This window comes from Clarias gariepinus, chromosome 5, assembly GCF_024256425.1.
Source record: "Clarias gariepinus isolate MV-2021 ecotype Netherlands chromosome 5, CGAR_prim_01v2, whole genome shotgun sequence".
NCBI lineage: Eukaryota > Metazoa > Chordata > Actinopteri > Siluriformes > Clariidae > Clarias > Clarias gariepinus.
In genome coordinates this window covers 19,782,924-19,795,486 of record NC_071104.1, presented here as the reverse complement: position 1 = coordinate 19,795,486, position 12,563 = coordinate 19,782,924, and the positions used below count along the sequence as shown (strand labels likewise).

Here is a 12,563-nt window from a genome sequence, read left to right as displayed (position 1 = left end):
ACAGTCAAGCTCTACAGAGGGTGGTGCAATCAGCAGAGCGCACCATCCGCACCAAGCTCCCTGACCTGCACTCAATCTACAGCAACCGATGGTGGACCAAGGCCAGGAAGATAGATCATGAAGGACCTCAGCCATCCCAACAACGGACTGTTCTCTCTGTTGAGGTCAGGAAAGCACTCACTATGGACATTCTGGACATTCATTTACATTTGTGGCCCCTGCACAACTACCATTTGTGGACATTAGTTAAATTACACAATTACCCTACAGTATGACAAGTCACTTTAAATATGTCACTTTCAAGCATATTTGCACACCCCCTGGACGTTCTGTTACCCGGATGCACAAGACACTTATAGTCAATCCATATTCAACTTCATTCCCACACAAATGTCCATAAAATTCCATATATCTATATTGTACAACTGTTCTTATTTTTATAGATTTTTCAAATATTTTTCTTATATTGTATATTCTGTATAGCTGTCTCAAATTTTTTCTTTTTTCCTCCATATTTTTCTTATATTGTATATTTGTTCTGTACAGTTGTGTTATTTTATGTTATTTTATTTGAATTTTTAATTTTATATTTTATTTCATTCTTCTTAGTTAAATTCCCCTTCTTCTTTCATTTTTTATATTTATTTCCTATTCTTTAGTCTTTTATTTTAAGGTCTTTTATCATAAGGTCACGAGCAGTTGTCAAAGCATTTCACTGCATATCGTACTGTGGCTGCGGACCCAGGAGTAGAACTTGGGTGTATGGGAAGGCCCCCTGAGACAAAGCAAAAGTCTTCACAGTGGAAGAGCCCATGATCTCCACGACCGAAAAAAGTGAGGCAGGTCCAAGGCTGGCCCAAGTGCATGCTGATCATCTTTTACAACATTCACCGCATTATGCATCGAGAATTCATCCCCAAGGGCCAGACTGTCAATTCTACTGGCAGGTTTTAAGACATCTAACAAAAGACATATGGAGGAAGCGGCCTGGTGTTCAATCGAAAAAATGCTACCCGTCGAGTTGTGCTACATACCTTATCTGCGCATGCGCAGTCCCACAAATTTACACTCTGTTTTCACGCCCATAAATCCATGCTACCTTGGTGCTGAGACTTCGGTTGACAGTGGGTTTAAACCGTTTTTGACTGAAACATTTGAGCTTCTGCATAAATTGTCATGAATGAGCCTTAACGTTGAAGCTCTTAGAGCAAAAAACTATCATGGAAAAGCTTTATTACTTAAATTTAAACACCTACATTTACATCTTTTGGTATACTTGAAGCTCTTTTAATAACATTGAACGTCCATAGTGTAGTTTTTCAATAATTTCGGTCCGCATTTATTAATTTACAAAAACGTTAGTAACAATAAGTGCGAATGAACTCCTAACTAACTTCTGCGCCATTACCCTGGTGAAAAGGTTTAATGTACGAATTACCGTAGCGTAAATAGATAGACTCTGCTATCGATTTGTGCTACGGTAGCATTTGATACCTACTCATACAAGGGGCGTTTGAGTCAAAGCACGACTTAGGATGAGGTGTTACAGTAAAAACGATTTACATTTACAAAAGACTTCAAGCACATTACGATGATGAAACACTTAGCTGCAGTCAAACATTTAAATGGTCAGAAGGTTTAAAACTAGGCTAAACATCTGTGAATGACCAAGGTGGCTTGGAGCCCACTGCAATTATTTCCATGAACATTCAGTGAGCGCAAAGGTGTTTTTTACTCTCATAACTTTGTTCTGTTATTCTGCAAAAGCAAATATCCTGGGTTGACTTGAATGCTCGTATAAGTAATAGAGGAACTCCACAGTGTTGAGCTGAAGTGGATTCACTTGAGACTCTATTATCCCCACTAGAGAGTATAGTATTGGTATAAAAAAATCATTTCTGTGTAGAACACACATTAGCTTTGTCATGAGCACTTTTGTAATAATTAAAAGAAGTGCACAATTTTGATATCATATTGATTTATGGCTTCTAATGCAGCCTTTCAGAGTATTTTATTAGAGAATTAAAATATTTTTTATTTAAATATCCAGTAAAAATATTCACAGCTATAGAATTTCAAGATGTTTTAAACAGTATCGCAGCCTGGGGAGCTTTTGTTTCTGAATCAGCAAATCAGTCTGATGAAGACTGAAGAATACCCACCAAGATCAAGAATTCTGGTCGGTTTCAGCTCCATCCCGCCAGCTGCTGGCACTCGCTGTACTGCAAGTGCAGATCATAAAACACCACACACAAACAGTACTCTGTGAAGAGATAAAAGTATTTTTTTTTTTTTTTTTTTTTTTAGGTATGACATTATCCTTATAGAAATTTCTCCAAGTGCATCACTGCTGAATGATAGGCAAGCTACAAAGGGTCAAACCTTACTGGCTAGATAAAAACACAAGTTAAAAAAAAAAAAAAATTAAATTACTTTTCAGAACTGTTTAATACCTAGGTAGTTTTTTTTTATTATTATTATTTCATCAAAAGGACTCAATTATGGACATAAGGATAAATAAGTTACTTTTAAAAAGACTATAGTTTCCCCCAGAAGCACAGCCAAGGGTGTGGTTTTCTATATATTGCCTATCTGAAAATAATCTTCTGTGCAAAAAAGCGAGTAAGCAAGAATATTAATTGCATGTTTAACAAAGTTTTTCTTCAACTCCCTAATTTCAGTGGAGGTTTACAAGTCACCTAAACAGGAGATTTAAACAGATAAACAAATCAGGTAAAATCAGAAAGTGAACAAAGACACAATAGGCTGCTTTTAATTTACCCGTACCGACTTGTTGCTTACTTGTCTACACTCCAACAGTTTTAGGTTTAGCATATGAATTTCATAGGACTGACCTATATTAAAATAAAGCTAAGTCAGTTTCACCTACTGAAGAAGAACTTACCTAAAAGATCCTACTGTTGTGAAATACTGACACAGGAGACTCATTCAAAAAATCTAGCAATAAATAAATGTCTTTATTTCTATATATAAATAATTTTTAAATAAATGTCTCTTTACAAAAAGCATAACAAATCATCAATATTTTTGTCTGTGAATAAGTTGTTACTATAGAAACAATATTAAAACCCATTAGAAATTAGAATGTTAATATGCACCTGTCATTTGTAATGCATGTGGAACCACTTATTAGCAAAATGAATCTTGTGATAAATCAGAACCAAGAACAGCTCTGCATTACAAAAATATAAACTTTATGGCCACATACTCTAAACATGTACAAGGATTTACTCAAGTGTGGCTTTGATGTAAAGTAAGCAAATCCATTTTTAATACCTATAATAAACTAATTAAATTCATCTAAAAGCTCATGTGTCCCAAAAAAAAAAAATGCTTACCCTGGGTGAGGTAGGCGAGAGTTTCCTTATGCAATTTGACAGCTGGAGAAGTGGCCGCACACAAGATGTATTGAAATGAGGGCGGTTTGGCCACAGAATCGGCTAAGTGTTGCTCCGGCTTGGCCTTCAGCAGTGTAGCTACTGTTTCTCTAAGAAAAATTTATTAAATTACATTTATGACTTCAGTACAGATGGTGTTTCTGTGCAAGCATTTAATCACTCATAGAAAAGCTGACTCTTAAAGGTTGCATCACTACTGAATGTGCAGGAATCAGCAGAACAGAATTGCGGCAATAAAAAAAGTCTGTTGTGACTCATCACCATATGTAATACCAAATGAAGGGATATTCGACAAATAAAACTAGTACACTGGGGCACTGTCATACTTAGACATGTTTGGGTCTCTAATATCAAGTGAAGTGAAATATTAAAACCACAGGACAATCTATATAATTGTGTGATTGTAGTTTTGTGGTAACAGTATATGGAAGAACTATTTATTAGTATGATGGTCAGGTGTCTACATTTATTTGACTATACAATGTATAACAGAATAGTGTACATATAGCAAGCTGTGGTGCTCTGCGTGTTTTAAAACCTTTCTTTCATAATCACAAACTTTTTTAGCAATTTGTATTACAGAAGCACTACTGTGGTTGAAAATCATTGGTAAGGCTCCCATGTACATCAGTAAAGTATGTCTTGGGCATCTTTGACCCAGTTGCCGATGCTCGGCCTGTTCCTACTTGGACCACTTTTAGTTGGTACTAACCACTGCATACCAACAACCTCTCAAGATCTGAAGTTTTGGAGATTAACTTGTTCACTTGCTGCAAAATATCTCCCACCCCCTAAAAGGTGAAACTGTAATATACAGTATACAGGTATAACCGTGCTCGTATATCCAAGAGAATTTCCCCCTAAAAAATAATGGAACTCAGATGATTCCAGCCACAACCCAAAAATATTTATATAGAAATCACTAATACAAAATATAAAGTAAGAATAAAACAAACTAACCTGCACTTTACCTTTAAAAAGAATTGTGGCTGGTGTAAGGCGAGAGAAGGAAGATGGGGTTATTGTTTAGGACGACTCACACACACAAAGGAATTACTGTTCTGTCGGCAAAGTTGAATCTTACATAAACCCTAAACATAAACCCTTCGTAATGACACCTGCTTTTGCTTCCTTTGGAGGATTTTGTAGGTGTGACGTTACATTGTTGTTAAACAGATTCATCTCCCGCACTGCTACAGACTGTTCAACCTTTTTCCTCATGAGGGCCGTTGTCACAGTTAGTAAAGAACAGTCACTTCACTTGGACACAAGTGTAGTGTTAAAAAAAGCAATTAAAAAAATGCTTTTCTCCGCGAGCGCAGGGATGTTGATTGACGCACGTGCACTAAAGCTGCGTTCCATTTCAAGGTGTACTTCACAGGGTGCTCCCTACTCCCTGCTCCGTTTTGCGGGAAAGTCCGGTGAAGGGAACTTCCCTCGACTAAACGCTACCATCTTGAACACCCTGCGAAGTCACCATTGCAGACGTCACTTTCTCTGTGCGTTACCATGGTAACATAAGCACCTTGGACGTCTGTCGCGACTGCTGTGGAAATTTTACACTATGGACATTTAATATTGCAAATATATTAAAACAAAAACTGATACCTAATAAAACATATGCTATTGAAACTAATATAACTTGTAAATAAATTATTGAATAATAATATTCAATTAAATATGTACATATTTTTTTGACATATTACTAGCCTATATGATTCTACATTTTTCCGGTAAAGTGAAGACCAGATATTTACTCGTTTCCTACACCGTTCGGGGTTTATTTTCGCTACCTGCGGTTTGGAATCACATTTAACATGGCTGAACACCCTGTGCAGTATATTTCACAGGGTACTTCAGGCCATTGGAACGCACCTTCAGACTGCGCATGGGAGATGATTATCCACAATCCCACAGCAGGAGAGAGAACAACCATTGGCTATTTGTATTACTCATATTTCAAGACCTTGCTCGTTTATCACCTGAAATTTTATTTTAAAAAGTTTCTTGCCTTGCAAAACACTCGCAGGCTACTTAATCGCAATCCAACAATTCACTGTATATATACAAAGAGAGAGTAGTATAGGTATACAGATTTACATAACTGGTCCATTATAATTTTTACCAACAATAATAATAATAGCAGCTTCTCATAAATTTGTTTGCTTAAATCCGGAGTAAGAGACGTAAAGCCAAACATGTTTCAATCCCTAAACCAACTCACCCAGGTATCTGTATTTACTCAGTAGGGATAAACATTTCTTAAAATTACTTCTCTTTTAATTGACACCATGAGTTGAATTCTTCCTTCCTAAAATGATAAACAGGAAACCTGAGTTTTTTAAGCTTGGCTGAAAAGTACAGCGAAGAGTTCACCTCACATTCCATCGACATTATTATTATTATTAATCTTATATCATATAAGATATAACATCACATAATAACATATCACCTAAAAACAATTTAAACTTTAATAAAGTTAAAAACAAACTGAACAATTATGTATAAAAATAGCAGTTTTACTTTTGATGAAAAGACAAAAGTGCCAGACACACACACACACACACACACACACACACACACACACAGTTACGGTCAGGGTTTCGGGTTTATTGTAGGGCAAACAGGTTCAGGTTGCAAATCTATCACACATGGCCCTTTAAAAAGAAGGAACAAAAAAACAACAACTGTACAGTCATGATAAAAGAAAATTAAGTGTATAAATACAGATATTAGTGATACAAGACAAAAACACAGTTGGAACATGTGCAGACAACAATTTGCTGGAATATTTTCTGTGGTCCCACATTTCCACAGATTATAGAGACCCACTCATCAACTAATACTTAAGTTTCCCTGCAACACTGGCTCGGTTTTGAACTAGATCTAATGAGAGTCTTCCACGGCAGGCCATCCTCAGCTCATGGCTGCCCTACAAAAAAAAGCTAGATATTACCAGGGGAGGTACAAATTTTGTATTTTTGCAAAAGCTCTACGCTCCATTATTTGATATGATTTGAAAACTATGATGCTTTCACCCAAAGTTTACAATGTTTGTTTATGTAAAGACAGACATAAGGTATTTTGGTCACCTTATTAAGCCCTGTTTAGGTTTTGTACTTGGAGGTCACCTTGCTTGGGGAAAGCATTAATACTGTATTTACAGACTGACTGCAGGACTGAGGAGGTAAGGTCTCAAAAACTGTAACAAGGCCAATCACTGCAGCACAAGATGGGCGTGTTCCAAAACATGCAGGTTATTTGCTAACGTGCAAAAGAGTGCAAATCCCCATTGTTTTTTTGCTTGTTTTTTTTGTTTGTTTATAACAACTTATGTACAAAAAGCATCTTATAGCAAAAGCTGCAGAGGAAACTGGTAAAAGGTTCAGCCATTAGACAATGCATCTATTATTAATTTATGCCAATTTAGAGGGATTTAACAGTGTATAGACACATTCACTGTATCTACAGCACTTTTCACATTTAAATCAAAGTGAATATTTAACACCAACAGTCTGAGTGGCCAAAGTATAATATGGAGAAGGAAAACAAAAACCCTAAACAATAAGCATTGTAGTGTCTGAAATTTTGGCCACCATTATTTGTCCTTCAAAGCAGGAATCACTTCCATTTGCACATTATTTGTTAGGCATGTACACAATGTCTTCATTAAGCAGCAGGAGCAGTATAGACGCGAGTCTGGTTCGAAATGTAGTTCACGAGTCTTTAACCAGTCTTCATTCAGTGTTTTTGACTCAAGATGCTCCCGATCATGTGTCCTCCAATGCAATAAAGTGAAGCACCTGTTAGCTTTCATATGCGACAACAAAATTATCTTTAAGCTTTTACAACTTAATTTAAATGATTAATAATTTACATTTTATATTTTAATTTAGATTGTCATTTTCTTGAAACTGGGATGTCAGCATGTGTGTTTATGTAGCAGTCTATCCAGAATTTTGCAATGATCTTTACAAATACTACAAAAAGGAAACTAAACCTTTTTGAGTAGATGAGTGTTGTAGTGTAATCAACAGCCTGTTACTTCAGGAGTACAGCTTACATTGAATACTTACATAGTGGAATTAGGAGAAAAAAAAACTAACCTAAGGAGGTTAGGACCTTAAGCTCTGTACTGACCAACACTGGACAGATTAAAGGTTTCATGCAAGATTCAAAGCAATAAAATAACATAGCATTGGCCCTTAATGTGAATCTGATGCAGAAAATTTGCACTGAATTAACAAAATTCTGGATAGAATACACACTTAATAGTTTGTCCTTGTTCTTGTTGATTTGGGCCATTATGGTAGGGCAAACCATACCATGAAAAAAATAAATAGGCTAGCTGACATGCTAAAAGTAAAGCAACTTATAATAAAAATCCATAGACTTTAAAACAGCCTTCAGTTAAAATTTTAGATTCTTTTCTTGGTTATAGGGTGTGCAGATCTGGTGGCATTTTATTGTGTTTAAATACAAATTTAAATAAATTTATACACTCAGTCCTACATTTTCGGTTGTCATTTTAGCTTAACTTTAAAATGACACTTGATCTTTTCAATCACATTTAAATCACTCGGCCAGCCAAATGATCCTCCACTAACTCAGATTTAAGTGACGTATTTAACCTACACAACTGTTTCCCATTTGAAACAATGTCTAAATCTCAAACACTATAGATTTGAAAAACGTCCACATTATTACATTATTAATGTTAAATATCAAGTAAAACCTTAAAGAAAAGTAACTAGTGCCAGTCAAAAAACAAAAACAAACAAAAACAAAAAAAGAGAAAATGTGATCCCCATAACTCACTGTTAAGAAACAATTTTTTTTACATTTAGCAAACAAGAAATTAAAAGGAATACTGATGGAAATGAACAAAATGTGTTGGAAACATTGAGAAAAAAATAAGCATTAAAAAGGAACAAAATGGTCTAAAGGAGGCACAGCTAATATTCCACTATGGAGTACAGAGGCATTGATGAGCATGCCTTCTGCATTAGCTGTGAGATGACACATCGGATGAGCTACTGCTGTTGCTGTTGGTCGTCTGGGCTCTCTTGATATACAGGTTTAGCAACTTCATCTGTGGAGAAAAAATTTAGTGTCACTATGAAATTATATTAAATTACCAAATTAAGCATTTTATAGGTAGCACAATGGATAGACGTCATTAGAAGATAAAAGAAACAACTTTTAAAATGTTGTAATTAAACTTACAGTCTGTAGCTCACAAACCAAAGAAGAAATAGCAAGTATAAATTTAAACAGTAACAACAGTATGCATCAATATGACCATGGTCCCGCTAATGTTCCAAGTCTTACATGAAAAGTATGATTGTTTACTCACATGCTATTTTAGCACTGACAGACTTTCAACAAAAAACAATTACTGTTGCATCACATAACTATGGTCAAAAATGCTTACAAGATGAAACACTGTCTAATTGAAAAAAGGACACACACAGCAACCAGAGTGGAAGTAAACAAAGGCAAGAGCGATAAGTGGGAAAAACAACAGAGAACTTGGTGTTGGTGAGCACATTATTGTACCTTACTGCCCGTAAGCTGTGCCAGGTGGGGTTTGAGCTCCTCACCAATGACAGAATAGATGGCCACCAGGCAAAAAACACTGGCCTTGCGAACACTGCTTTCTGTGTTGTCATAGCCCTGCAGACAAACATGGGTATTAATGATGAATGACAACTCTGTACACATGCAAACATGGACCACATGAACATGTACAGCTGTACAAAAAAAACTTTGCTGTCCAGGACAATAATACAATGAAATTATGAAAGAAATGAAAATGCATGAAATAAACCTGAAGGCAGAAAGTTGCTACATGTTCAAGAAGAACGGGCCACGGCTATCCTCCTCTCATTATTTATGTCAACCTTTACTACACAATTTAACCAACTTGTACATGGCTATTTACTAAATCTAACATTAATGTATGAAGTGTGCTGCCGGTGACTTAAACTGGGACCTGATGTTACTTCAAATATTGCTTGAAATTTCCAGCCAGAGAGAGCTAGAGAAATCAAACTGTACATTATTTAATTAGAGCTTCAAGAGCTACAGCAGCTGTCTGGTAATATAGAGCTTCCGAATTAAATTCTGCCTTTTAGACATGTTTATTAAATATTAATTAACAGACTTTTTCCCGCATGAACAAGCTAAAACAACATCACCATTCAATGTATGCGTATCTTGCAGGAACGTTTTCGACTAATGAAAGTGAGCTTTGTTAGCATGTATGCACTCTCTCTCGCTAGACTGAACAGAGATGTAGAAAATCATGAGATAGAATCCTCTGGTGACATCTTTCTTTTAAAAAATATAAGAAATTAACATGTTCATTTTAGTGTGCATAAACTTTAAGCTAGCTCTTGTAAAGTGATTAAAAGAACTTTGAGTTGTGGTAAATTTATTTCAAAAATTTCAGTGAAAAAAATGTCCGATGGCTGAAAAATAAAATGAAAGACTTAAAACAGAATAAGTTAAACCTCCCTGTTTTAAACATGTTCAGATTAATTCATATCATACAATATAAACATGTATACACAATTTGAATTTGAAGGTGCATACACAAGGCACTCAACAATCTTATCAAATTGTCCATATACCTAATCTCTCAAAAACACCTAAACCCGGCCCAAATCTGATTTGTTAATACTACTACCCAATAACTGATAATTACATGAATTACTACACTACTGTATAATAGATAGGCATGATTACTTTTATAAAAAGTATTTTTTTAGAGTATAACTTACCATGCCAGTGTATATGTACATGTGTGTATGAATAAGGTAAGAGGCCACCATAAACCACAGACAGATTTTACAACCCCGAAAATGATTAAACATTAAACACATTAACATTCTCAAATATTTTCCATGGTGTTCTAAACATGGCTCAGGGGACTGTACTGTCTCCTTTAACATTTGGAAAACAAAGGAGATGGTGGTAGACTTCAGGAGAAGTAAGTCCCCTGTGACTCCTATATCTATCCAGGGGGAGATAGTGGACATGGTCTCAGAAAACAAATATCTGGGAGTTCATCTGAACAACAAACTTGACTGAATAGAGCCTGTTGTATTTTTTGAGAAGGATTAGGTCTTTTAAGGTCTGCAACAACATTCATCAGATGTTTTATGAAACCATTATGGCGAGTGTCATTTTTTTATGGTGTGGTCTGTTGGGGCTGTATTCTGCGATTTCTGATTTACACATATAATTTACCCATGCAATATTTATTTAACAATGCTCTTGGCCCATACCACTTTTCAAGTCTAATTTCTGACTTACCCATATAACTTGTGCAATACCTTTTCCTTTTCCCCCCTCACATGTGCAATATCTGTATACTAAATTATGTTCAGTCTGCAACTAGGGATTTAATTTTTTTTCCCCTCTTGTCTAATTTATTACTCTTTTCCTTTCCTTCTAGAAAATGACTAAGCAACTGTAACCAAGAATAAGCAATTTCCCTCTGGGATTAATACAGTTCTTTGAATCTTGAGTTCTTGAATCTTTGCCTAATACACATACAAAAAAAATCTTCCATGTTGAGATCTGGTGACTTGCATTATCGTCAAACTCATTAAATCATCCAGTGTGTTCTTGTTCCACACGGACAGGGACACAGGATGAAAGTTATCAATTAGAAAAACATTACACAAACCATACAAGCAAAGGGACCCCACAGCAGAATGGAGCTGTGCATTAGTGATGCACGGGGCGTCTGGTAACCCGCGGACCCCGCGGGTTGGGTTGGGGCGGGCAAAGAAATTGTCACTTTATTTGCGGGGCGGGGCGGGACGGGTCACTAAAAACAAAATTAAATAAAAAATCCATGTATGTTGCGTCCAATTCCCTATAGCTTATTTTAAATATTTGGAAATATCTTTTCATATTTTATTAAGTTCTTTGATAAGGTTACATCACGTGACAAATCACGAAAGCAGCTACCGCTGCCAGTCCCAACAAAAACAAAGAAATAAAAGTGAAGATAGAAGACGAGGTGCGGAAGACATTGAGGTCGGGAATTAACACCATTAAAAGATAAAAGGTTAGGCTGCTAAATCTAATGTTTTAGCATTCTTTTTTGCCCAGCGAACGTAACAACGCTAAATGAACATTTCTGTGTGATAAATGAAAAAAAAAAAATGTCAGTGGTTATTTAGCGTAGGCTGTAAACTGTAGGCCTGCGCTATACAAATCTAAAATAAAAAATTGTTTAGCCTAGATTACAAACGCTGCTTTGTAAATGTTTAAAATGTGTAACATTAACTTGTTATTAATATGACCTGATTTATCGTTCATATTCATAATCATATGTTGTTGCCAGTTTACATGGCGATGTTTCCAAGCACTTTCAGGCTGAAATAAAGGCTGTTTTTATTTGAATTACAATGCCTAGTATGTCTATTTAATGGTCGCAGGGCGGGTTGTAAAAATAGATACAGTGGTTTACAGTTTCATAAAAGCGGGACCCGCGGGTTGGAAAAATACCCGTCCCGCGCATCACTACTGTGCATGTAATCAATGTACACGTAAAGCAAGAAACTGATTAAAAAGATCAAGATAATATTTCACTTCTCCTAATCCCTTATAGCACAAAACTGGTAGGTTGTTGTAACAGCCTTTGTTAGAGATACTACGTTATAATTCCTTTTACTACAGTTATCTTAAATTAGTTTTGCAAGCGAGTATAAATAATAGAAGCATCAGAAACTCACCTGTAAGAGGCCAGGAATAATGTCTGGCAACAGCTGATGAAGAGAATCCTTGGCAATTCGTTCTACAACTTTTGTCTGCATTTTAATAGCTGCCAGGTTGATGGGATAGTCTGCAGTCTGCACAATGGGACACAGAACTTTGATGCACTGCTCAGGATGGATGGAGCCAGCCAGTGTGGATGCAGACTCTTCAGCAGCTCTTACCACCTTGTAAGTACAGAGAAAGGAGAAAGCTGTAGGTTAAACCCTTAATTTTATACAATTTAATCTTCCTTGTATGAAATAACTTGTGACTGTAGCACATTTGTATACCCCTAAATCTCTTAGGATTGTATCAGAGTTCTACAAAATCATGTGACTCGTAGCGGCACAGGTGCGCTCTGTGGTTTGT

General features: G+C 36.0%; 1 protein-coding gene across 28 annotated transcripts in view; it reads right to left on the bottom strand.

The window, feature by feature from the left end:
* Window positions 1–6,008: 6,008 nt before the first annotated feature.
* Window positions 6,009–12,563, bottom strand: part of clasp1a (cytoplasmic linker associated protein 1a) — a 60,939-nt gene continuing 54,384 nt past the window's right edge. For all 28 annotated transcript variants that reach the window (XM_053497325.1, XM_053497331.1, XM_053497335.1 and 25 more), the window contains 3 exons: window positions 12,173–12,379; window positions 8,979–9,095; window positions 6,009–8,511 (listed from right to left, as the gene is read on the bottom strand). In XM_053497325.1, the coding sequence (XP_053353300.1) occupies window positions 8,425–8,511; window positions 8,979–9,095; window positions 12,173–12,379 (411 nt within the window). In that variant the 3' untranslated portion in view covers window positions 6,009–8,424. The remainder of the gene's footprint in view (window positions 8,512–8,978; window positions 9,096–12,172; window positions 12,380–12,563) is intronic.